The sequence below is a fragment of the Triticum urartu genome, chromosome 7A (assembly GCF_056163025.1).
Source record: "Triticum urartu cultivar PI428250 chromosome 7A, HENAU_Tu73, whole genome shotgun sequence".
Lineage (NCBI taxonomy): Eukaryota > Viridiplantae > Streptophyta > Magnoliopsida > Poales > Poaceae > Triticum > Triticum urartu.
The window spans coordinates 739,318,203-739,343,772 of NC_141879.1; the positions used below are offsets into that span (position 1 = coordinate 739,318,203).

At 47.3% G+C, this 25,570-nt stretch overlaps 1 protein-coding gene across 1 annotated transcript; it reads right to left on the reverse strand.

The window, feature by feature from the left end:
• Positions 1-4,462: 4,462 nt before the first annotated feature.
• Positions 4,463-8,296, reverse strand: LOC125533669 (uncharacterized). Its single transcript, XM_048697043.2, has 4 exons — positions 7,914-8,296; positions 7,175-7,358; positions 6,297-7,092; positions 4,463-4,505 (listed from the first exon to the last, which is right to left on the reverse strand). Exons 1-3 carry the CDS (start codon positions 8,270-8,272, stop codon positions 6,298-6,300), a joined length of 1,338 nt encoding a protein of 445 aa, XP_048553000.2. The 5' UTR covers positions 8,273-8,296; the 3' UTR covers positions 4,463-4,505; position 6,297.
• Between the last annotated feature and the right edge of the window lie 17,274 nt (positions 8,297-25,570).

Below are 25,570 nucleotides of genomic sequence, written 5' to 3' on the forward strand. Positions count from 1 at the left end.
GAGGCGATGAAGATGCGGCGCCACCACGCTCCAGGCCGCCTGGTAAAACGCAGGACCCAGCCCGTCGGGGCCGGAGCACTGGTGCGGTCGAGGGCGTCCACCGCCGCCTTGATTTCGGCCCGCTCGAAGGGGGCCACCAGCGCCGGCTCGTCCACAGAGGGGGCGCTAGCGTACAGGGCCGCCAAGTCGAAGTGCCAGACCGGCGTCCTGGGCCGGCCCAGCAGCGCGGCGTAGAAAGCATGCAGCGCCGCGGCCTTCCCTGCATGGGTGTGTACCTGACTTCGAGCACTGTCGGTTCGGCTATCCAGCTGGCTGTTTATCCGGGGTGACATCACCGTGTGATATGCAATGCGTGTAAATCGCATTTTATTTCAATGTCCTGTCACTTGCCTTGTTTAGTGCATGATCAGAGATGCGTTAGAGCTGAGCTGAGCACATGAACAGAGAAGAGTTTGTGGATCTTTACTTGGGGCCTGTCTCAGGCAGAAATTCATTTGATTCATTTCTACTCGCTTTTACTTACCGACTTCTATCCTTCATGTTACAGTCGCAGTGGCAGAGGCAGAAGCCGGTCACGCACACAAGGAGTCGAAGCCGGTCACGCACACAAGGAGTCGAAGCCGTCGTGGAAAAGATGGACGTGAATCTGAAAAATGGTGGTGAATCCCGGAGTGGAGCTTGACAGAGGTGGAGTTGGCTGGTAGTGTCTAGTTCACATTTGGTGTGGGATGAGAAACCCCCTTCCCGTGTTTCATTTTGGCCGGCTTTAGCGGGGGTGTTTCCATTTTCTTGCTGTTTTCGTGTGTGATCAATCTGCTGCTGTTGCAGAGGCCGAGGACCTTGTCAAGCTTTCAGTATAAACTGGGCCTTTGGGTCTTGATCTCCTCTAAAACACACAAAATTTGTATTGTTTAACTTTCTCAGATATGCAGACTCATCTGGGCAGTCACCGCTCAGGAATTATATGTTCCCTTATCCATCATATGCTGTCCGTAGTTCGTCGGGATCACAGCATAGGGTGATACGCAATGCTTTAGAGGATGTTGCGGAGATCGCATTTTATTTCAGTGTCCTGTTGCGGGGTTTGTAACGTGTGTGCTCAGAGCTGAGCACATTCACCCAGGAAGAGAGATGAGTTTTCTGGATCTTGTAAAGCTTTCGGTATAATAAGCTGGGCCTCCGGGTCTTCTCCTCTAAATTACGCCAAATTGTATTTTATTTTCTCAGCCATGCACACTCATCACTGCTCAGAAATTATGCTTTATCATGCATACACACATTCTGGTCCTCCACTTCAATCGATATACAAACGGTTGGTGGTCATTTGCATCTTGAAAACAATTTTTTTTGCCAACCCATTTTTAAATTGTTTGGCCAGCCATTTGATTGTGCTGATAAGATATACAACTTGATTTTTTTTGCCTCTTGAATGAAATATAAATATTTGTAAGGCCGGCCGTCTTGATTATGTTCTAAAGAGGAGGCGAATGGGACAACCACCGAATTCACAGGCATGAGACCAGAGCTAGAGACAGCAATGTGAGGGTGGGTAGCAAGGGATAATAATGAAACAAAGACGAAAGCTTGATCGATTGGTCCAACAAACGGGGAGCCACGTACGCCTGAAAACGATGGAATTTTAGTTTTTTTTTATATATCTGTTTACCTCATGAAAAATTACGGTCCTGCAGAACCGTTCCTGCTCCCTCCGGCCAAAGTTCCTACTCCATCTTACTCCATTTTAGGCGTACAAACAAACGTTTGAAAATCTGAGAAGAAGAACACCGTAAGATTTTGTGCCAATATCGGCTGATCAATGGCTTGAATGCTCATCACGAATTCTGGACCTTTGTTCAAGTGATAGCTAGGCCTGCACCAAGTAATCTATAATACCTAAATAGTTCATCCCCACTATGGTATTTCTCTTGGCATGCAGCCTATCCACATCACCAGCACTCCCACATCAGCGTTTAGTTAGAGACTTACATGTGGGACCAACCACTGTAGAGAAGAACCACGTGAGCTTCAGTTTACGCCGGTAGGACCCACGAGTCTCTTTTGCAAAGCTGTTGCCGCATCAGGCCACTCCTGGCTTGACCGATTGTTCAGTCTTCCCAACGACCCAACACGATGCCTCCTTTTCTTCCCCATAGGGAAACGTTTGGGGCCGGAGCGCCGGCCAAACCTTGGGCCGGTCGCTCCGCGCTGGCTCGCTCCCAAAGAAACCCACGCGCACGCGCCTGTGTGGCCCAGCCACATCTTATCTCTTTATCCCCCGTCCACTCGATGTTCTCTTCCACTCTTCAATTCATGGCGTCTCTTCCTCTTTCCCTCGTCCACACCCATCCCATCTGCAGCTAACAGGGAACAGCGAGCGAGCTCCCACCACACTCCCCGCCGTCGACCATCCATTGCTTAGGTTTTTTGCTTTGTTTTGCTGGTTGCAGCTTTTGTTTGGCCGGTTCCAGCAAAACGCATTGCCGGTGGCAGCAAAACATCTTGCCGCCACAGCTTTTCTGTCGCCCGGTTCCAGCACCGCCGAGATGTGGTTGCAGCTTTTCTTCTACCTGGTTCCAGCACCTTTGACCTGTGATTGCAACCTTTTTGCTACGACTGGCTCCGCCAGTGCTGGATATGGTGACCGCAGGCTGGAACCAGCAGCGTTTTGCTGCGACCCGTGGTGACCGCGGTCTGGAACGAGCTGCACCTTTTGCTGTGCCCGTGGTGACCGCGAGCTGGAATCAACAACGTTTTTTGCTGCGTTCGTGGTGACCGCGAGCCGGGGAGCGGACGGGGCGTGATGTTGCAACCGAGACTACGGCGTGCTGGAACGGGGCAACAAGAATGCTGGAATTGTGCAGGCAAAATGCTGGAAGTAGCGTCGGTGACCTCCAGCAGCCATTTTTTTTGCTGTAACCGGCAACCATTTTTGCTGGAACTATTGTTTATCAGAGCTGCGACTACTGAAGCAGGTTTTTATTTTTGCTACATCCGGTGAGCAATTTTTGTGGAACCAGCGAACATAGAGATGCGATGACCGAAGTTCTTTTAGTGCGCTGCGGCCGGCAAGCAAATTTTGCTGGGACTAATGAGCTTTTTTTGCTGCATGCGTTAATGGAGCAGGACGATGATGAGCCATGGAGTACATCTGGCGACCGCGGCGATGTGCGCCGTGAGCTCGACGGTAGGTGCTGCGACCGGGGCGGCGTGGAGCAGCGAGCTCGCCGGCGACATGGTGCTAGCTCGGCGAGGGCCACGAAGCGCTACATCCGGATTCGGCGGCGCACAGTGCGGCGCCGATGAGCGCGCACTACGTGCTGGAAGCAGGCGGCGGCAAGGAGCACGCGCGAGCCAGGATTTGCGGCGGTTTGACGAGGTCGGGGGCTGTTTTCCTTTTTTTTTGCGAAGCAGTTGTAAGACGGGAATCGCACGGTCCATATGACTCGTATCGCGCGGTTGGCAGGCGACCGGCCGAAACTTTCGGCCGGCGCGCTGGCGCCCAGTAGTCGCCTTCCCCATAACGACGCCTCCACTCCCTTTCTTCCCCATCGCACACAGCCACCTATATCACGTACGGCAGCAATCTTCTCCAATTTCCCAACAGATCCCATTAAAGCAAAGATAATAGCACAGCCGGCTGCTGGCTATATAGCAATGCCACGTCGTTATAAAGCCTTCTCTCATATAGTAGTCTGGCGTTTTGGCTGGCTATTAGCATGGCTCCATTTAATATGAAGTATTTATTGCTTGCAGGTGCATATGATCTGCTGTGATCTACAGTAAACAACATCTTTGTGGCCATTTCAAAGAGCATACATATACATGCCATCCATGCAACCAGGAAATAGGAAGACTGACTGGCATTTAGGCAACAAACATATGTCATACAGCATCATAGTACTCCAAACATGTCACACAGCATCATACTACTCCATAGCATCATGAGTAATTACTTAAGATTACATAAGTCTTTAAGAAAGCATTCAGCAAACATAATAGATAACATCTCCGGCAAACAAGCTGTTCACGACCACAAGCAACAATCATAGTTTTGATCTGGACGATGACAAAAGTCATAAAGCATGGAGGGTACTTCGCTGGAAAGGAGTAACCACTCATTTGCATCAATAACCTCCAACCACTGTATGGAAAAGGAACCGGGTCAAGCTTAAAAATTTAGCCAATGTAAACTTACAGCATGTGACATCAAGAAGTAACACTGAGTAGTAATGCTGGAGAAAATCACTTCTATAAATCCTGTATAGCTACACAGGTTCAGTAAAAACAAATACTGTAACAATAGGAAGAGGAACAAGCTATAAAGAAGACCTCACTCTCTATACAAGCATGTTGGCAGATCAAATAAATTTCTTGAGCAATAATACACTCACACTGACTAAACTATAGAGTACAGAACTATTTGGTTAACGAAAAGAACAATTTAAGATTAGAGAAAGTATACCTATAAATAACAGCTGCCGCAATCACCACATCACAGCTCACTCCTGAAATAAAAATGCATGTAACATATCAAGGTTACAGTAAAAAAAAGGAATATGAACATGCAGATATCAATATCCCACCATGATTAATTATGATGGCTGTTTTGAAACTTATGCCAGATATGCTCGACTAAATCACTTTTAAGTTGGGCATGTTGTGGATGAGCACGAATAGTAGCTTTTCTACGCAACACATCTGCGAAACATAGATTACCACCAACATTCACTTCGGGAGGTAGAGCAAATGAAGCCCCCGGAATCTCATTCAAGTCAATATGAATTTTTGCCTGCTCTCTCTCATCTTCGATTATCATATTGTGGAGAATCACACAAGCCGTCATGATCCTTCCAACACTCTTTCTCTTCCATAGACGTGCAGGCCGACGGACAATGGTAAAACGGGACTGTAATACCCCAAAAGCGCGCTCGACATCTTTCCTTGCCCCTTCTTGCTTCTGGGCAAACAACTTGTGCTTCTCTATTTGGGGAAATGGTATAGTCTTCATGAAGGCAGCCCATTCTGGGTATATACCATCAGCAAGGTAGTAACCTGTGGTATACTCATTCCCATTGACAGAAAATTGGACTTGAGGGGCTTCTCCTTTCAGTGCATCAAAAAACAGTGGGGATTGATTGAGCACATTCAGATCATTATTTGACCCAGCAACTCCAAAAAAAGCATGCCAAATACGAAGGTCCTGGGAAGCAACGGCTTCTAGGATCATCGTTGGTACTCCATAATCGCCGCGGGTGAATTGCCCCCTCCATGCAAGAGGACACTTCTCCCATCGCCAATGCATGCAATCAATACTTCCTAGCATTCCAGGGAAACCTTGAGACTCGTTAACCTGAAGAAGACGCTCAACATCCTCCCGTGTGGGGCGTCGCAAGTACTCCCCACCAAAAACCTGAATCACCCCCTTTGCAAACTTGTCCAAACACTCTAATGCAGTGCACTTCCCAATCTTCAAGTACTCATCAAGTGCGTCTGCAGGGGTGCCATAGGCTAGCATGCGCATGGCTGCTGTACACTTTTGCAATGGCGAGAGCCCTATTCTACCAGAACAATCTGCCCTATAAGTGAAATAGGGGGACCACTCACCTAGGGCATTCACAATGCAGAGGAAGAGACCTCTATTCATACGGAATCTTGTACGAAACATACTCTCGGGGTAGAGTGGATCTGCAGCAAAGTAATCCTCCACCAGACGCTCGTGAGCACCTTCATGATCCCTCCGAATGACCTTCCTTGGACCGTATCATCGCTGCAATGATCCATATCCGAGCCTAGCCTTGATTTTTATCATGAGCCTCTCAGCAAAGGAGTCTAGGACGTTTTGCTCAGCAACATAGGCTTCCATGATTTTGGATGGGGCTAGCTCATCAGAATCATCTGTGTATGATGATGAATCGGACATGGTGGGTGAGGAAGATGGGTCGGTAGGCTTGGTAGGAAGATGAGAAGTAGAGGAAGGAAGATGGGTTTGGGTGGAAGAGTTTGAAGAGGAGATGGAGCATTATATGGATGTGTCTTGTTTACCTGGGCGTATAATTACTATGGACTGCATAGAAGTTAAGTGTAATTTGACTATTGACTACATGAGTTTTTCCACTCCATGGTTATTTGGAATGCATAGAAGTTAAGTATAATTTGACTATTGACTAGATGAGTTTTTCCACTATTGCATGGTTATCTGGACTGCATTGACTATAATGTAACTAGAGTACTGGACCATTGACTACAATTTAAGTACATGACCACTTTTAATTAAGACAACGGACAGTAGGAAATACCTTAGACCATTTTGCCAAATAGCTTCTCCCTTAAACACTTCAATGCCAACACATGCTCAGATCTCACATCTTCAGGCATCCCGGTTGTGTCTTGCATCACCAATGAGCGATATGTTTCTAGCATGACCGACTCTTTGTGATCTTTTGCCGCAAGGTGAGCAAGCTTCCGTGCTTCAAGATTCTCAGCAGAAACACGCCTTTGGGTCTCTAACATCTCTTTGCGGCCTTCATTTGCTGCATTCTGGGCATCTACAAACTTTTGAAGCCCATCTTCAAGATCTATTATACAAACTTCATCCTTTATTTTTCGTTTCTGCTTCTCCTTAGCTTGCTTACCACCCGGTGGACGTTCATCTTCATCATCATCATCATCTATAGTGGAATGCTTCCCTACTTCATCATCAACACTAAGCTTCCTCTTGTCCGGCTCCAGATCTTCTAGGCGTTCCAAATATGCGTCCCATTTTGGTTCCTTTTTAAGAATCTCCCAGCAATGCTCAAACATAAACGGACCATCTTTTTTGTGATCTTCCTCATAAGTTTGCATTGCCCTCTTCTTTAAATCTGCATCAGATTCACCACTAGCATACAAAGCACTAGCCTCCTTATAACTCGCACAAAACCATGCAACCCTTTTCTTAATTCTCCCAAAGCGATCTTTCATTTGCTTGACTAGTCGTTCCCTGTTTTTTGGGGTGGTACTATTGTAGACAGCAGTAACATCTTTCCAATATTGTTCATTCTTCCTGTAGTTTGATTGGATTGGGTCATTGGAATTATTCAACCAAGCACTGACCTACAATATTATCAGAAGGGGTTAATTGAATTTGCTAGTAATGAAACACATGGAGCCAGCATGAATGCAAAAAGAGACATACCAATCGAAGATCTTCTTGTTTTGTCCATAGCAAGCGTTTTTCGGTCCTTCCACAATCACCACCATTTGTGTCATCGCCAGTATTGACTGGTTGCGATGAACTCCCATTGTGCATAGGTTGTGTGGGGCCTGCCGTGTTCTGAAAGTAACTAAGGTAACCACCAGGTGGGTGAGAATCCACTCCCCTGCTCAACGAAATAAAGAAACGAAGAGCGATCAGCACCGAACTACATGCAAGTATATACTCAAATTTGTAAAATCTGAATACAATACATTTGAGATGCATACTAGTTGATCACAGCAACTATTTAAAGGAAAAATAATCTGAATTGATCACAACAACTATTTAAAAGAAAAATCTGAATTGATCACAGCAAGTATTTAAAGAAAAAATCTGAATTGATCACAGCAACTATTTAAAGGAAAAATAGTTTATGCAGTCATATATCATACACACTATCATGTGGAAACTGAAAAGTTACACTACACTGCAATCCAAGATTCAGCAAACGAGAAGTCACGTGCTCCTGTACATCAAAGAAAGATCATCTAGCAGAAGAAACTTTTCTTTTTCTATCATTACTAAGCTACTAAAAATGAACTCTGAAAATAGACAGTAGAGTAGTAGATAGATTTCTGATGTTGTATCATCTAACTAGCATATCATACAAGTGTGTCAGCAGCTCTAAGAAATGACACCACGATTCAGAGTTGAGATCAGCAATGGAGAAAATTCATACCATGCTTGTGGATCAGAGTAGTTCATATTGCCAGCCATGTACCAAGGTGATGTAGAGTCACCGATGCAGGCAAGCGGTGCCCAACAAGGACCTTGAGCCGTAGGACCCGATTCACTTGGTTGCTGCAGACTAGCCGCCAGAGACTCTTGTGGTCTTGGGGGGATCCAAGTGCTTGTTCTCTGCTTTGAAGGGAAGGCCGATGGGATCCCCGGCGGCGGGGCGGACTTAGGCGCCGGCGAGACCAGCAGATGCGCCGGCGGCGGGACCAGGAGATGCGCTGGCGGCGGGGTGAGCAGAGGCGCTGGTGGAGGGGCTTCACGAGGTGCCGGCGCGCGCGTCCGTTTGGACTGCTGACCCATCTCCTTGATGTGCGCCGGCGACAGTTCTAGGGTTTCGGAAGAGGTGGCGATTTGGGGAAATTTGGAAGGCTTGATTTGGCGCGAGGAAGCTATTTGGGGCGAGGGCACGGGCTGATTTTTGCACGCGAAGGAGGAAGGAGAAGCGCGGGAGGCGGGAGAGGCGCAGGGGATCGAGAGCGCCGGCTCTAGCGCTCGCCACGGGCTGCAAGCGGGCGCAAAGCTCTCGTATCTTGTGCCGCAGCCCGGCGCTTGACGAAGCGCCCGTTCGCTTCTCTCTCCCTCTTTCTCTTCCCTCCAGATGTGATTTGGCTGACGTGGAAGGGCTTATAGCCAGCTGAGTCAGCCTTATTATACTTGCTCTTATTGTCTTGCAAGAGAAACAGATGGATTCCATTATTGTCTTGCAAGAGAAACAGATGGATTAATGTCCAAAGATGGAACGGGTGGATTTACTGCCCAAATCCCTGCTCTTCTACTTTCCAACCTTTCCCCTTCCATGTCGTTTCGATCCCCAGTCAATTATCATCTGGCTCCTCTGCTCCTCAATCTTCCTGTTCTACCAATCCACCTTCGCATATCGCATTGGCTACATATATGTCAGCGGCTTGCTTCCATCGCCTGAACTGCTTGGTGTCTCATCCAATGGGGATTTAATTGGCGCCAAGGAGCCACGGTGGTGGTGGCTAAGGTAGCCGGCTCACTGGGCATTGCCACCGCCATTAACTGCCTCGACAGGTTGCATCACTGTCCGCGTTGTTGACGCGGCCGACCAATCGGCACCCTCGGCGACGCTCAATTTTACAGCCATTGATGGGGTCATGTAGTGTACAAGAGCCGGCGTAGATCAATGGGCGGCCTCCACCCTCTACCCCTGGAACCGTAGCACAGATCATCCATGGCGACTGGTAGCATGCGAGGGTTGCAGCAGATCGATGGTTGAAGCTGCAGGAAAGGTAACCAGAAGGTGCTCCTTTTTCACTTTAGGCTGTCGTCTTTCTTCAGATATAGTAGATTTGTTGCGCCTCATCTCCCCCAATTAACCCTACTTAGAACCGTTTTGTGAATTGATTGTTACTATAACGCTCTCTCTTCTTTAATTGTTTGCCACATAAGCATGTTTGCGAATCCCAAGTGCATGATACCGCTTATGTTACCCCCACTATGGCCAGTCTAAGTTATCTTAGGTTGTGCACCACGACCAAGACGGAGGGGAAATTAGAGAACTTAATGCTTTTTTGCTAATTAATTGCATTGCATACAATGAACTAACCACTGCATGTCGTGTTTGGTATTCTCGTGTCATTGAAAGCATGCACGGCCCACTTTCTTATTGGTTGATATGTCACGGAATAAGAAATGAGGTGAGAGTTAATGTACCGTGCCTAAGTGTTTTGGGATTATTTGATTTTCGTAAGGTGACTTACACACCTAGATGGAAGGAGTAGGTGTTTTCACTTGATACTTCGCCTAGTAAATTAAACTAGTAGGAGTAGTAAACTTAACAGAAAGGATTAAGTTCACGTCACGTCTCGTGGATCGACGAAGTCGGCAGAGGGGGCCGGATTTGAAGAAGACGAAGGCGGTCCATCATCTCCAGCGCGCCGACTGCCGGTGTGACACGTCAGAGCCACAGTTCAGAGGAAGCGGGGCAGGGGATGGGATGCAGGCGAGTTACCGAGGGGAAACGGCAGGCGGTGGGCTCCAATCGAGGTTAAAGGGCTCGAATGCCTCGCCTGTCCCTGACGACAACGAGGAGATCACCTTCGCCATCGTCGGGTGGGAGGGAGGCGACCGACCTCGGCGAACCAAAATTAGAGGCAAGGGCCTGGAAGGAATTGTCGTGAAGTTACCGTTCGGGCCCAGCCCACGACACAGCCCCCACACTGGATTCTTCTCAGCTTTTGATTCTCTAGAATCAGATTATGCCACCCAATCAGTTTCTCAAAGAATCAGCCATCGAGTTGTTTTCTGAGATTGTAGTCTCAGTTTGTGGGATGAGTTGTGTGTTTAAATGTCTGTAATATCCCCCGATTGAAATTGTGTGCTGAATTGTAATGAGAGCCGATTAGCACTAGCCACTGGCACAACCTGCCTAAGCACTAGTGTGTTGCAAAAAATCACTTGATTTTTTTTCTCTCCACCTCAAAAAAAGAAAAAAAAAGGATTTGTTTTCTCTCCCTGTGTGTTTTTCCATTTTGCAGGAATTCTCTCTCTGTGTGTGTTGCACTGCCACATGGAGCACACATCGTTAATACGAAGGCAAAGCAACGGAAATTGGGCAAACCAAAACCGTAAAGGGAATGAATTCCTTCCACGTGCATGCACAATCTAAAATTGTACAATTTTTTATTAGTAAAAGTGTACTGCCAACAAGAAGCAGTGCTCCAGTTTCGTCAGGGCTAACGAGCTACTGCTAATTTGTCCAGACTGAAGCAGCAACAACGCGGACGCCGTTTTTTCCATTCGCGTTCCGTATGCAGCGCAAATCCAAGCTGCTCATCAGAGGTACAGTCTAATCAGCTGGTCAACTGTTTGTCAGCCATGCATGTACTGTATGTGAGGCCACATGCCATGGAAGACAGGCTACAGATTCGTTTTCTCACTACCTTTTTCATGCACTGCACTCTTTCTCTCCCATCCTCGAGTTTAGATGGCAGACCAGCCGCACAATTTTATCCGGTATTGCATAACCGACGTAGCTAATGACGCTCGGCCGGGTCAACAGATTATTTGTCTAGTTGCAATTTATAGTGTAGTTGAAAATTCTTTTAATGTAGGATGCAAAGTTCTTCGGATGATGAAGGTAAAGTACAACACATGTTAACACTCGGCACCACAAATCACAAGTATAAATTGCTTAAGAACTCTATGAAGGATTATTTGAACTTTACAATAAAGTCAGAAGAACTTTTGAGGAAACCAATAAAACCATAAAGTTCTTTTAGTTTTGAAGATAAAGTTCAGAAAGAGAGTTAATAAAGTGCTATACCTATTTTTCAAAAGTTATGAGCTATGCCAAAGTTTTTCAAAAGTTCCTCTGTTTTTCATAGCAAAGTTCAGATACCAATTGAACAAAGGTTAATTCTCTTTGAAACTATTCAAACAACGTTTTTTTCAGACCCACTTAAACAACAGGATAATTAAATTTGTAGCATTTAAATCGTGTTGTGTATTGGTCTGCAACAGTCATCAAATATAATCATGAAAATTACTCACTAATTGAGCTGTAGAGAGAATGCGGGCATGCAAGAGTCTAGCAACAGACCCACCTACTACCTGACATGCATGCGACGGAGAAGGACGTGCCCTTGTCAGCTTTCTTGCATGCATCTTCAATTATGGGCAGGTTTGGGCGGTGGAGATTGACGCTACATACGGAACGCGAATGAAAAAAGCTTTTTCCGCAACAAGGCGACAACTCTTACTCAGGTTGTTGCTTGCTGGAGCTGAACTGCACTAGTTAAAAGTAACAGGAAGCAAAGTTTACACTAGGGAAGAATTGATGTGCTGATCATCATCATCTAGAAACATGCTCTTATCTCTCACGTGCCAAGTTTTTCATATGCTGATGCTGTCGGTCGATTTGCTGTGATGATTGGTCGGCGGAGGACGAAGGGGGGAGATCCACCAGGATACTAACTAACGAAGAAGAGGAGGATGCGGTCTCGGAGGCTGGAGAAAGACTGCTTTCCAGTATTGAACCATAGCACTTCCTCCTCAGGGTTCACGTCTTCAGGTTCGTCATGAAGGAGGCAGGCTGACAGACACATGCCCGATGATGCATGCCACAACATACATGAAACAAATCAGCACCGAAAACCCGAATCATCGATCACGCAACCCACGGACTAGATGTGATATAATCAGTACCTTCGATTTGATCCATCCAGAACTACGCAGCACTCCGTCGAAAAATTTGAAGGCACAGGCTCACTGGTTATTTTTGTTGTCTGCACGGTACGACCAACTTCTAAATTGAGTGCTGGCTGCAAATTGTTCTGCAGAATCCGAGGAAATTATCAAAGGTTAGATAAGTGAGAACAAGGCAACGAGAACTCGCCGTCTAATTTAAATGTGTTCGTTCATTACTTTTGAAAGCTATTGATGAAGCGTCTCAACTCCCTTTAGGGAGCCCGCATGTATATATATTAGATGGCGAGATAACCCTCTCGAAGGGATATACATGTTCGGTTGAGGAGATTACACACAGAGAGAGAGAGAGAGAGAGATTTAGAAAATTGAGATAGATACTTAAACATAAAAGATCTACCCCAATGTGTGGCGCCCAAGGAACTAGTCCGGCCCACACAATATTACATGGTTAACATCCTCCCTTAATCTAAACTTTGCAAGTTGAGATTACGTCTAAACTCCTCAAAAGGTTTCGTAGCCAAGGCTTTTGTAAATCCATCTGCAACTTGATCTCTTGAATGCACAAAACAAATGTCCAATTCTTTGTTTGCAACTCTTTCTCTGACAAAGTGATAGTCCATCTCAATGTGTTTAGTTCTGGCATGAAAGACATGATTTGCAGCTAGATATGTGGCACCAAGATTATCATACCAAAGACAAGGAGTTTGTGTATGATGAAAATCAAGCACCTTGAGAATAGCCTTAACCCAAATGATCTCAGCTGTAGCATTTGCCAATGCCTTATATTCTGCCTCAGTACTTGACGTGGAAACTATAGCCTGTTTCTTTGCACACCAGAAGACTAAATTAGGACCAAAGAAAACTGCAAAACCTCCAGTTGATCTTCTGTCATCCAAACAACCTGCCCAGTCAGAATCAGAAAAAGCACTCACAAGAGTAGATGAAGATTTACTGAAGGTCAATCCAACACTCAGAGTATGTTTCACATATCTTAATATGCGTTTTGCAGCAGTCCAGTGTGCAGTAGCAGGTGCATGAAGAAACTGACAGACTTTATTTACAAAAAAAAGAGATGTCAGGTCTGGTAAGAGTCAAATACTGCAGTGCTCCTACCAAACTTGTGTACTTGGTGCCATCCTTCTAACTCAGAGGTTCTCCTTCACTGAGAGAGTGTTTTTCTGAACTCGACAAAGGTGTTGGCGAGGGTTTACAATTCTGCAACCCAACTCTCTGCAAAAGATCAGTTGCATATTTTTCCCGAGAAAGATGAAGACCACCTTCTCTGTTTTTCTTAACCTCAATACCAAGGAAGAAATGCAAGTCCCCCAAGTCCTTGAGAGCAAATTTTGAGTTCAACTCTGACAAAAGAGCAGTCACTGCTTCATTGGAGGAACTTGTAACAATGATGTCATCAACATAAATAAGCACAAAGATGGATATGTGTGACTTGTGATATATAAACAATGAGGTGTCAGACTTTGAAGGAATAAAACCAAGTTGCTGCAGCTTTGTACTTAGACGAGAGTACCATGCTGTAGGGGCTTGTTTCAGCCCATAAAGTGACTTATCAAGTCTGCACACATGATACGGTTTGTTCTTATCTTCAAACCCAGGAGGTTGCTTCATATATACTTCCTCTTCCAGAGCACCATGAAGAAACGCATTCAGCACATCTAACTGTCTGAGACTCCATCCTTTAGACATAGCAATAGACAACACAAGACGAATAGTAGCAGCTTTAACAACTGGACTGAAAGTGTCCTCATAGTCTATGCCATACCTTTGCTTGAAGCCCTTGGCAACAAGTCTAGCCTTATATCGATCAATGGAGCCATCCGACCTTCTTTTTATTCTAAAGACCCATTTGCAATCATCACATTTTTACCTTGTCGTGAAGGAACCAAATGCCAGTGCCATTTTTCTGAAGAGCCTGAAACTCATCACCCATAGCTGCCTTCCACTTGGGATCAGCAAGAGCCTCATGATGTGTGCGGGGTTCACCTGTGGATGCAGCCAAGCCATATTTAACTTTGTAATTAACGTGTTAAATAACACCTACGCGGAGACGTGTACGTGGCACCGTAGCAGTTGGCTACACAGCGGACTGCACAGATGATCCGCCAGCCACGGCAAACGGAATATCACCGCTTGGAGCTGATCCAAAGGGAGTACCAGCCTCGTCTCACTACTAGGAAAAGGCATGCTAGTGGCGCACCTATTTTGCCTTCTAATGGCGCACTACTGGTGCACCACTGGCATCACGCCATTAGAATTAAATTCTAATGGTGCACCGCTGGTGCGCCATTAGTATCTGGTGTTCTAATGGCACACCACGTAGTGCGCCATTAGTATAGCCTGCAGTGCGCCATTAGAATGCCTCCCAGAGGGCCATATGTACCCATGTGCTTTGGCATTCTAATGGCGCACCAGTAGGTAATGCGCCATTAGTGTGATTATTACAGTGCGCCATTAGTGTCTTGTGTGGTGCGCCATTAGTATGAATATTAGGGTTTTTTTCACAGGGGGCCATATGCACGATTCATGGTCCTACTAATAAATAGCATCGATTACATCTAAGTTGAACGACTGTCCAAACCAAAGAGACATACAATTCATTAAAGTTTAATTACAACATGAGCCAATCAATGTTTCAGAACTACACATAGCATCACTACTTTCGACTAGACTCATGGGACCGGAGCGTGGATGAAGCCGCCGTCTGTCGTGATGGTCATGAAATCGCGGGCGTTGTCAGCCTGCATTTGTAGCGTTGTGTCTATCTCACTGTTGGACAATTGATTTCTGAGGTAGAACTGCCCCGAGGTATGAAGGACATCTTGATATATGATTTCCGCCAAGTCCGACTGGATGCGAAACAATTCTTGTCTGATATCCGCGTCCTGGATTGCCGACAAGCTCGCGGCCCAATCTTTGAGATTATTTGGTAGCAGAAGGTGATGATGGTCCCGTACGATCGCCCGCATGTGATGGAGGGCGTAGTAGGCATCCTTCTGACCGCCAGGCGGCTGCTTGACGCAGGAGAACGTCGTATTGTGGCCGAACACGTGCCTGCCGTACCTACGAACTGACCTGGTGAAGATGCCTCCAGATTTGGCGTAGCCGGAGAGAATATCATCAAGAACTTTCTTGATATTTGTGTAGTCCATCTCGGAGTCACGGTTCGGGTCCAAATACGTGGCCATGGAATATTTCGGGCTTAAGAGGATGAGTGTGCAATGTGTGTCACTGCACAGAACACGGAATGTTAGAAAAAAAAGAACGATCGAAATGTAAGAAATCATATGTTACGGGGCGGTTGAGGGGACGACTTACTCGGGAAAGTAAGGCACGAGGAAGTTATCCTTATCTGGGTTTGCCAGAATGACGCCTTCGAGGTGTGAACTCGCGACTTGGCGGTCCCCAGCCCTGCCCAAGAGTTTGGCACGCATGTAGAAGGTGTCGACTATCACGATGTCCGGGGTCTTGTCTCTAATGATCCGCATCTCCATACTCAGCGAAAACAGCCGAACGAAGGTGTAGTGCAACGGATGAATCTTCAACATAGCAAAGATGTCATCAAACCGCAGGACGATCGTACCCCCGATGTCGCCATCCACAAAGCCCTTGCCCTCTGGCACCTTGGCCACGAAAACCGGGTATGCCACATCATTCTCTCTGAGACGCCACTTCTCCAAAGAAAGAACACTGTCGTGCAGACTCCGCATAGCACCGGTTGTAGCATTGAGCATATTTGTCGGTAGCATCGTCCTACCCGCCACATGCACCCTCCTCGAGATATCCTTAGGTGAAGGTGGCCCGTCCTGAGCACGGATCGTACTCGGTGCCGGCTGGCTCGCACCCTTGTTACTCTTTCTTTTCTGTCCCTTCTTCTTCTGTTGTAATGGGACCGAGTTCTGCTCACAGATCGCCTTCTTGAGTGTGTTGGGGCTGATAATATTTGGCACCTCGGCTATCTGAGGCTCGGTGAAGTCGGCAGCTGGAGGCGTCTCCTGAGAACTGAACGCCAGACGACGCCTATTGCAACTGGGTTTCTCCGCCGTACCAGCTAGACCGCAGTCGTCTTGGTTGGGTTCTTGAGAAAGAGGCCCGCGGAATTCTTCATCGTACCTATGTTCGGCAAAGTACTTATCGACGTTGCTAAATGTACGGCCATCGTCGTTGTCGTTGTTGTCGTCGTCCACATCCTGTGCCATATGCATGTTCGGATCCTGTGCCATAGGGATGTCCGGTAGCGTTATGGCGGTCTTGCCATGGCTTGGCGCCGGCATGACTGGCGGTGTTGTCTTTGGGGTGGTGTCCCCCGCCCCCAAACGAATCTGGCTCTTTGGCCAAAGCAGGGGCCAGCTTAGGCAGGCGCTGAGGGTCATCAGATCATCTTCGTTGGCCCCGGCAGGTTGAATCGGGGGTAACAACTCGTCGCAGCCTGGCAGCACCCGAACCAGTTGAACCCTATACACAATGGGTGGCATCGGTTTACCGTGGAACACGGGGTTGCCCGGTTGAACGATTTTTCCCATGGCGACATCGACCAACTCGTCGTTCACGAAGTGCAGGAGAGTGCACGGAACGTCGGCGGCGCCCTGCGAAAACATGTAGGGCGTCAGGGATGCCCAGTCAAAGGCAAGGAGATGAAGTCCTCGGCCGAGAGGCTTAATTAGTTACCATGATGATGGCGTCGAGCTTGGCTAATGTTGAGGCACCGCCAACGGCAGGCGTGCAATTGACGGAGGGGCCGCTTGCTTGCGTGGTGCCGGCCGGCATACACCCGGGTGCATTAAGCTCCAATGCCAGCCGTGCCGGCGTCGGAGACACCAATACCGCCGCCTCCGGAGACACCAATGGAGCCGCCTTCTCGTTGTGCGAGTTGCTGGCCATGAAGCTGGGAATCGGGGGCGGCCCCTGTTGGCCACCCGCAATCCACGTAGTTATCCCATGAATCAAGGTAGGCATAATGCCGGTGAGCGTCGATCCCAGTTGTTGTTGCACTTGCTCTTGGACAATCTCCGGAATCCGCGCCACTTGTGCCTTGAGTGCTTCAACCTCGCGCGACTGGCTTTCCGAGCTGGTCTTTTTCTCCTTTCGCCCACCAGCGGTATAGTATGACGACCATTTTGTGGACAAGCCTTTGCCGGCCACACGACCAGCTGACGACGGCTTAGTGAGCTTGTCCTTGTTTTTCATTACGTTCAACGCCCTATTTAGAGTGCTGTCCCAAGCAGGGGTGCTCTGAGACGACCCCGCGCTACTGCTTTCAGTCTCCTTCGCCAGAACAAGCTCAAGCGCCTTGGTCTTCGGATCCGTGGTAAGCTCCTTTGTTATCGGGTCCTCCTTGTACCAGGCCCTGACATAGTTCCTGGTCTGCTTGTCACTGCTGTATTTCTCGAAGCGGGGCGGTAGGCCTTGCTCGGCACGCTCCGCGTCCTCCTTGTCCCATATAGGCTCTGCCACTCTGTAACCGCCGGGACCGAGTTTGTGTTCCCCTAAGTTCAACTCCCGCATTTCTTTCACCCACTGACTTGATTCGGACGTTGCACTGCTCTCGCACTTGATCTTGAACTCCTTGTAGTCCTCTTCGCTGATCAAAGGATTTTTCGCCTTGATCTTCTCATAACTATCACCTTTCTCAATCATTCTCTTCACCGCGCTTCTCCAAGTAGACAGGGCCTTGCTCATCCTCGTGAGGGCGGCACTGTTCACTTTATTCCCTGAGAGGCGTGTGTTTTCAAATTCAGCGGGGAACTTGTATCGTTCGTGCAGCTTCGTGAAGAGGAGGTTGCGCAAATTCCCTCGGTCCTTATTCCTAAGGTTCTCGGTGTTGATCGAGACGGTGCTCCGGAGAATGCACCCAAGCTGAACCGAGTACCCCTTGACTATATGTTTGGGCTCCGTTGGATGCCCGTCGGAGTCCACTTGAGTAAATTCCTCCTTGATGGTGCGGAGTGCGTTCGGGCGCCGGTCCTTCCATTGCTTCTTTGGTTGGCTGCCATCTGTGCCTGCGCCGCCATCATCAGTGGTGGCATCCTCGGCGGCACCATCAGTGGTGTCATCCCCGACGCCACTAGGGGTTGTGTAGTCAGGATCGGTGTCTTCCGCGGCGTCCTCATAGCGGTGAGGTTGTTCCTCCATCTCCTGGGACAGCTCCTAGAATTGCTTGCCACCCGAACCGGCGGCCTCATCGTTGTGGGCCATGTTTCGCTCTAAATAGGAAAAAAGTTTGGTCAAAAAGTTGGTTATTGTCAAGGAACAACATCATGGTCTCATCATTTAGGGTTTGTCAACACCGAGGCATCCTAAAAGCTAAGCTTTTATCATTTAGGGTTTGTCGACGCCGAGTCACCCTAAAAGCCTAAGCGTACATCATGCATTAGTCGCAAGTACCCCATATGTCCTATTTTTAGCAAAGTCATGCTAAAATTCACGGAAAATTTCAGCATGACCTTTGCTGAAAATAGGACATATTGAGTACCTGAATTTGCCGGAACGGAAGTTAATCGACATTCCGGCAAACTCAAGGGCCTCTCGGGGTACCTGCAATATCATTATCCCCGCATAATGAAGTCGCCAATGGGTCATTTCAGAAGATCACAAGTAGCATCATCACAAGTACAACATCATCTATAGCTTTATATTAACAAAGCATCAGCACATATACAACAGACCACTTATGCCAACAGTATGGTTTATATCAGATTCAGAGTTAGAAACAGGAAAAACCGGTGCTTCAAAGCCTACTGGACACAATTTACATCTATCAGTACGGGATGTCCTGACTAATTTCAAGTGTTCACAGGTGAACTTGTACCATGGATGAGCCTAGTGCTTCATATTCAACTGAACAGAGATAACATGGCATAACACCATACATAAAGTGATGAGCATACATACTACTGTCCAAGAAAATAACTAAATAGTATTGTGTTAAGTTCAGTTTGAAAATTCAGTTACTGCTTGAGTGATTGGACACAAAAAATTACTCCCAAAAATTACAATGGCTGTATATATTCACTGTAAAAGCTGTCAAGTTCTATTTCAGCTCAAGTTTCATTACAACACAAACACTGTAATTCATCTGCTCACAGAAAAATTAATAATCAAAATCAAATTACAATAGGGGTCCCAGGTTTGACCCCATGATACGTGCTATCCTGGGATTATTCCTCTTCTGAACAAACCATCATGCATCATTTTCTAACCAATGCATAGCTCAGGAAAACCACTTGCTTTGAACAGAACTAGCTGATTACCCCAAATCTCATGGTAAAATTAGCAAGGCAGAGCATTTCTCTTACATGACCATAGCAAGAATGACACACTCAACTTCATTGCTTCAACCACATGGACAACAGAGCAAATATTGGAAGTTGACAATATACTTTAGATTCACACATGCTCCCCTAATTATTTTGTCTGTATCTTTAGATTATCTACTTTAGGCACAATCATACACAATTCTGACTAATTTGTCATGGGAAGATGTAGAGAACGCAATTACACCTAAAGTTGCCATGAGATCAGTCCATTCATTTTACACAAAAAAAGATAGAAATGTACATTAAATCAAATTTCCATGGACTAGCCCTGAAACTTTTACAAGGCTTATAATTTGCCATGATGTTGTGTGAATTTATCAGTCGCATGATCGTATCAACCTTAAAATCCAAGCACGAAGCTAACTCTACATATAATCTGGTGAGATAGCAGCAGCAATATCAAAAAAGCGGAGACATCATACATACCACCTGAGCATCGCCCACAGACATCCAGGTACATCACCCACTATTATTGCCTGTAAAAAGCCCTAATATCCACTAGTATTGCCTATTGATCATATTTGTCACTAAAACAATCACTGCCACAGTCGAGGGGAGGGAGGGAGGGAATGGGGAATGGTGGAGAGAGGGAGGAAGGAGAAGAGGTACCTGGTCGCCGGAGGGGTCGGGGTCGGGGTCAGCGAAGGTGTCGGGGTCGGGGTCCAAGCTCGTCCGGGTCCTCACTCGCCGCGGTCGAAGGAGAGCAGGGCCGGTGGCGGAGGACGGCAGGGGCAGGCGGGGTGGGTGCGTCGGGGTCGCGCTCGTCGTACTTATGGCGCTCGAAGCGGGGAGGTAGGCCTTGCTCGGCACGCTCCGCGTCCTCCTTGTCCCATATAGGCTCGGCCACTCTGTAACCGTCGGGACCGAGTTTGTGTTCCCCTAAGTTCAACTCCCGCATTTCTTTCCCCCACTGACTTGATTCGGAGGTTGCACTGCTCTCGCACTTGATCTTGAACTCCTTGTAGTCCTCTTCGCTGATCGAAGGATTTTTTGCCTTGATCTTCTCATAACTATCACCTTTCTCAATCATTCTCTTCACCGCGCTTCTCCAAGTAGACAGGGCCTTGCTCATCCTCGTGAGGGCGGCACTGTTCACTTTATTCCCTGAGAGGCGTGTGTTTTCAAATTCAGCGGGGAACTTGTATCGTTCGTGCAGCTTCGTGAAGAGGAGGTTGCGCAAATTCCCTCGGTCCTTATTCCTAAGGTTCTCGGTGTTGATCGAGACGGTGCTCCGGAGAATGCACCCGAGCTGAACCGAGTACCCCTTGACTATATGTTTGGGCTCCGTTGGATGCCCGTCGGAGTCCACTTGAGTAAATTCCTCCTTGACGGTGCGGAGTGCGTTCGGGCGCCGGTCCTTCCGTTGCTTCTTCGGTTGGCTGCCATCTGTGCCTGCGCCGCCATCATCAGTGGTGGCATCCTCGGCGGCACCATCAGTGGTGTCATCCCCGACGCCACTAGGGGTTGTGTAGTCAGGATTGGTGTCTTCCGCGACGTCCTCATAGCGGTGAGGTTGTTCCTCCATCTCCTGGGACAGCTCCCAGAATTGCTTGCCACCCGAACCGCCGGCCTCATCGTTGTGGGCCATGTTTCGCTCTAAATAGGAAAAAAGTTTGGTCAAAAAGTTGGTTATTGTCAAGGAACAACATCATGGTCTCATCATTTAGGGTTTGTCGACACCGAGGCATCCTAAAAGCTAAGCTTTTATCATTTAGGGTTTCTCGACGCCGAGTAACCCTAAAATCCTAAGCGTACATCATGCATTAGTCGAAAGTAACCCATATGTCCTATTTTTAGCAAAGTCATGCTAAAATTCACGGAAAATTTAGGATGAGCTTTGCTGAAAATAGGACATATGGAGTACTCGAATTTGCCGGAACGGAAGTTAATCGACATTTCGGCAAACTCAAGGGCCTCTCGGGGTACCTGCAATATCATTATCCCCGCGTAATGAAGTCGCCAATGGGTCATTTAAGAAGATCACAAGTAGCATCATCACAAGTACAACATCATCTATAGCTTTATATAAACAAAGCATCATCACATATACAACAGACCACTTATGCCAACAGTATGGTTTATATCAGATTCAGAGTTAGAAACAGGAAAAACCGGTGCTTCAAAGCCTACTGGACACAATTTACATCTATCAGTACGGGATGTCCTGACTAATTTCAAGTGTTCACAGGTGAACTTGTACCATGGATGAGCCTAGTGCTTCATTAGTCAACTGAACAGAGATAACAGGGCATAACACCATACATAAAGTGATGAGCATACATACTACTGTCCAAGCAAATTAACTAAATAGTATTGTGTCAAGTTCAGTTTGAAAATTCAGTTCCTGCTTGAGTGATTTGACACCAAAAATTACTCCCAAAAATTACAATGACTGTATATATTCACTGTACAGGCTGTCAAGTTCTATTTCAGCTCAAGTTTCATTACAACACAAACACTGTAATTCATCTGCTCACAGAAAAATTAATTATCAAAATCAAATTACAATAGGGGTCCCAGGTTTGACCCCATGATACGTGCTATCCTGGGATTATTCCTCTTCTGAACAAACCATCATGCATCATTTTCTAACCAAGGCATACCTCAGGAAAACCACTTGCTTTGACCAGAACTAGCTGATTACCCCAAATCTCATGGTAAAATTAGCAAGGCAGAGCATTTCTCTTACATGACCATAGCAAGAATGACACACTCAACTTCATTGCTTCAACCACATGGACAACAGAGCAAATGTTGGAAGTTGACAATATACTTTAGATTCACACATGCTCCCCTAATTATTTTGTCTGTATCTTTAGATTATCTACTTTAGGCACAATCATACACAATTCTGACTAATTTGTCATGGGAAGATGTAGAGAACGCAATTACACCTAAAGTTGCCATGAGATCAGTCCATTCATTTTACACAAAAAGATAGAAATGTACATTAAATCAAATTTCCATGGACTAACCGTGAAACTTTTACAAGGCTTATAATTTGCCATGATGTTGTGTGAATTTATCAGTCGCATGATCGTATCAACCTTAAAATCCAAGCACGAAGCTAACACTACATATAATCTAGTGAGATAGCAGCAGCAATCTCAAAAAAAGTGGAGACATCATACATACCACCTGAGCATCGCCCACAGACATCTAGGTACATCACCCACTATTATTGCCTGTAAAAAGGCCTAATATCCACTAGTATTGCCTATTGATCATATTTGTCACTAAAACAAACACTGCCACGGTCGAGGGGAGGGATGGAGGGAATGGGGAATGGTGGAGAGAGGGAGGAAGGAGGAGAGGTACCTGGTCGCCGGAGGGGTCGGGGTCGGGGTCGGGGAAGGGGTCGGGGTCGGGGTCCGAGCTCGTCCGGGTCCTCGCTCGCCGCGGTCGAAGGAGAGCAGGGCCGATGGCGGAGGACGGCAGGGGCAGGCGGGGTGGGTGCGTCGGGGTCGCGCTCGTCGTACTTTTGGCGCTCGAAGCGGGGCGGTAGGCCTTGCTCGGCACGCTCCGCGTCCTCCTTGTCCCATATAGGCTTCGCCACTCTATAACCGCTGGGACCGAGTTTGTGTTCCCCTAAGTTCAACTCCCGCATTTCTTTCCCCCACTGACTTGATTCGGAGGTTGCACTGCTCTCGCACTTGATCTTGAACTCCTTGTAGTCCTCTTCGCTGATCGAAGGATTTTTCGCCTTGATCTTCTCATAACTATCACCTTTCTCAATCATTCTCTTCACCGCGCTTCTCCAAGTAGACAGGGCCTTGCACATCCTCGTGAGGGCGGCACTGTTCACTTTATTCCCTGAGAGGCGTGTGTTTTCAAATTCAGCGGGGAACTTGTATCGTTCGTGCAGCTTCGTGAAGAGGAGGTTGCGCAAATTCCCTCGGTCCTTATTCCTAAGGTTCTCGGTGTTTATCGAGACGGTGCTCCAGAGAATGCACCCGAGCTGAACCGAGTACCCCTTGACTATATGTTTGGGCTCCGTTGGATGCCCGTCGGAGTCCACTTGAGTAAATTCCTCCTTGACGGTGCGGAGTGCGTTCGGGCGTCGGTCCTTCCGTTGCTTCTTCGGTTGGCCGCCTTCTATGCCTGCACTGCCATCATCAATGGTGGCATCCTCGGTGGCACCATCAGTGGTGTCATCCCCGACGCCACTAGGGGTTGTGTAGTCAGGATCGGTGTCTTCCTGTTGTGTTTCGTAGTAATTTCAAAAAATTTCCTACGCACACGCAAGATCATGGTGATGCATAGCAACGAGAGGGGGAGAGTGTGATCTACGTACCCTTGTAGATCGACAACGGAAGCGTTAACTTGGTTGATGTAGTCGTACGTCTTCACGGCCCGACCGATCAAGCACCGAAACTACGGCACCTCCGAGTTCTAGCACACGTTCAGCTCGATGACGATCCCCGGACTCCGATCCAGCAAAGTATCGGGGAAGAGTTCCGTCAGCACGACGGCGTGGTGACGATCTTGATGTACTACTATCGCAGGGCTTCGCCTAAGCACCGCTACAATATTATCGAGGACTATGGTGGAAGGGGGCACCGCACACGGCTGAGAATATGATCACGCGGATCAACTTGTGTGTCTAGGGGTGCCCCTTGCCTCCGTATATAAAGGACCCATGGGGGGGGGGTGCGGCCGGCCCTAGTAGGAGGCGCGCAGGAGGAGTCCTACTCCTACCGGGAGTAGGACTCCCCTCCCTTTCCTTGTCCAAGTAGGAGAGGGGGAAGGAGAGAAGAAAGGGGGGGCGCCGCCCCTCCCTCCTTGTCCAATTCGGACTAGGGGGGAGGGGCGCGCGGCCTGCCCTGGAAGCCCCTCCTCTTCTCCACTTTAGGCCCATGAGGCCCATTAACCCCCCGGGGGTTCCGGTAACCCCTCGATGCTCCGGTTTTATCCGAAACTTCCCCGGAACACTTCCGGTGTCCGAATATAGTCGTCCAATATATCAATTTTTATGTCTCGACCATTTCGAGACTCCTCGTCATGTCCGTGATCACATCCGGGACTCCGAACTAACTGCGGTACATCAAAACTCATAAACTCATAATATAACTGTCATCGAAACCTTAAGCGTGCGGACCCTACGGGTTCGAGAACAATGTAGACATGACCGAGACACGTCTCCGGTCAATAACCAATAGCGGAACCTGGATGCTCATATTGGCTCCTACATATTCTACGAAGATCTTTTATCGGTCAGACCGCATAACAACATACGTTGTTCCCTTTGTCATCGGTATGTTACTTGCCCGAGATTCGATCGTCGGTATCCCATACCTAGTTCAATCTCGTTACCGGCAAGTCTCTTTACTCGTTCCGTAATACATCATCTCACAACTAACTCATTAGTTGCAATGCTTGCAAGGCTTATGTGATGTGTATTACCGAGAGGGCCCAGAGATACCTCTCCGACAATCGGAGTGACAAATCCTAATCTCGAAATACACCAACCCAAAATGTACCTTTGGAGACACCTGTAGAGCACCTTTATAATCACCCTTTTACGTTGTGACGTTTGGTAGCACACAAAGTGTTCCTCCGGCAAACGGGAGTTGCATAATCTCATAGTCATAGGAACATGTATAAGTCATGAAGAAAGCAATAGCAACATACTAAACGATCGGGTGCTAAGCTAATGGAATGGGTCATGTCAATCAGATCATTCACCTAATGATGTGATCCCGTTAATCATATAACAACTCTTTGTCCATGGTTAGGAAACATAACCATCTTTGATTAACGAGCTAGTCAAGTAGAGGCATACTAGTGACACTCTGTTTGTCTATGTATTCACACATGTATTATATTTCTGGTTAATACAATTCTAGCATGAATAATAAAGATTTATCATGATATAAGGAAATAAATAATAACTTTATTATTGCCTCTAGGGCATATTTCCTTCACTTCCGCGGCGTCCTCATAGCGGTGAGGTTGTTCCTCCATCTCCTGGGACAGCTCCCAGAATTGCTTGCCACCTGAACCGCCGGCCTCATCGTTGTGGGCCATGTTTCGCTCTAAATAGGAAAAAAGTTTGGTCAAAAAGTTGGTTATTGTCAAGGAACAACATCATGGT

Bases quoted from the DNA above. Each gene is read 5' to 3' on its own strand.
- LOC125533669 (XM_048697043.2), bottom strand. From the start codon at position 8,272: ATGGGTCAGCAGTCCAAACGGACGCGCGCGCCGGCACCTCGTGAAGCC. The intron at 7,359-7,913 runs GTATGAATTTTC...TTCGTTGAGCAG, and splicing joins TACTCTGATCCACAAGCATG to GGGAGTGGATTCTCACCCAC. The intron at 7,093-7,174 runs GTATGTCTCTTT...ATAATATTGTAG, and splicing joins AACAAGAAGATCTTCGATTG to GTCAGTGCTTGGTTGAATAA.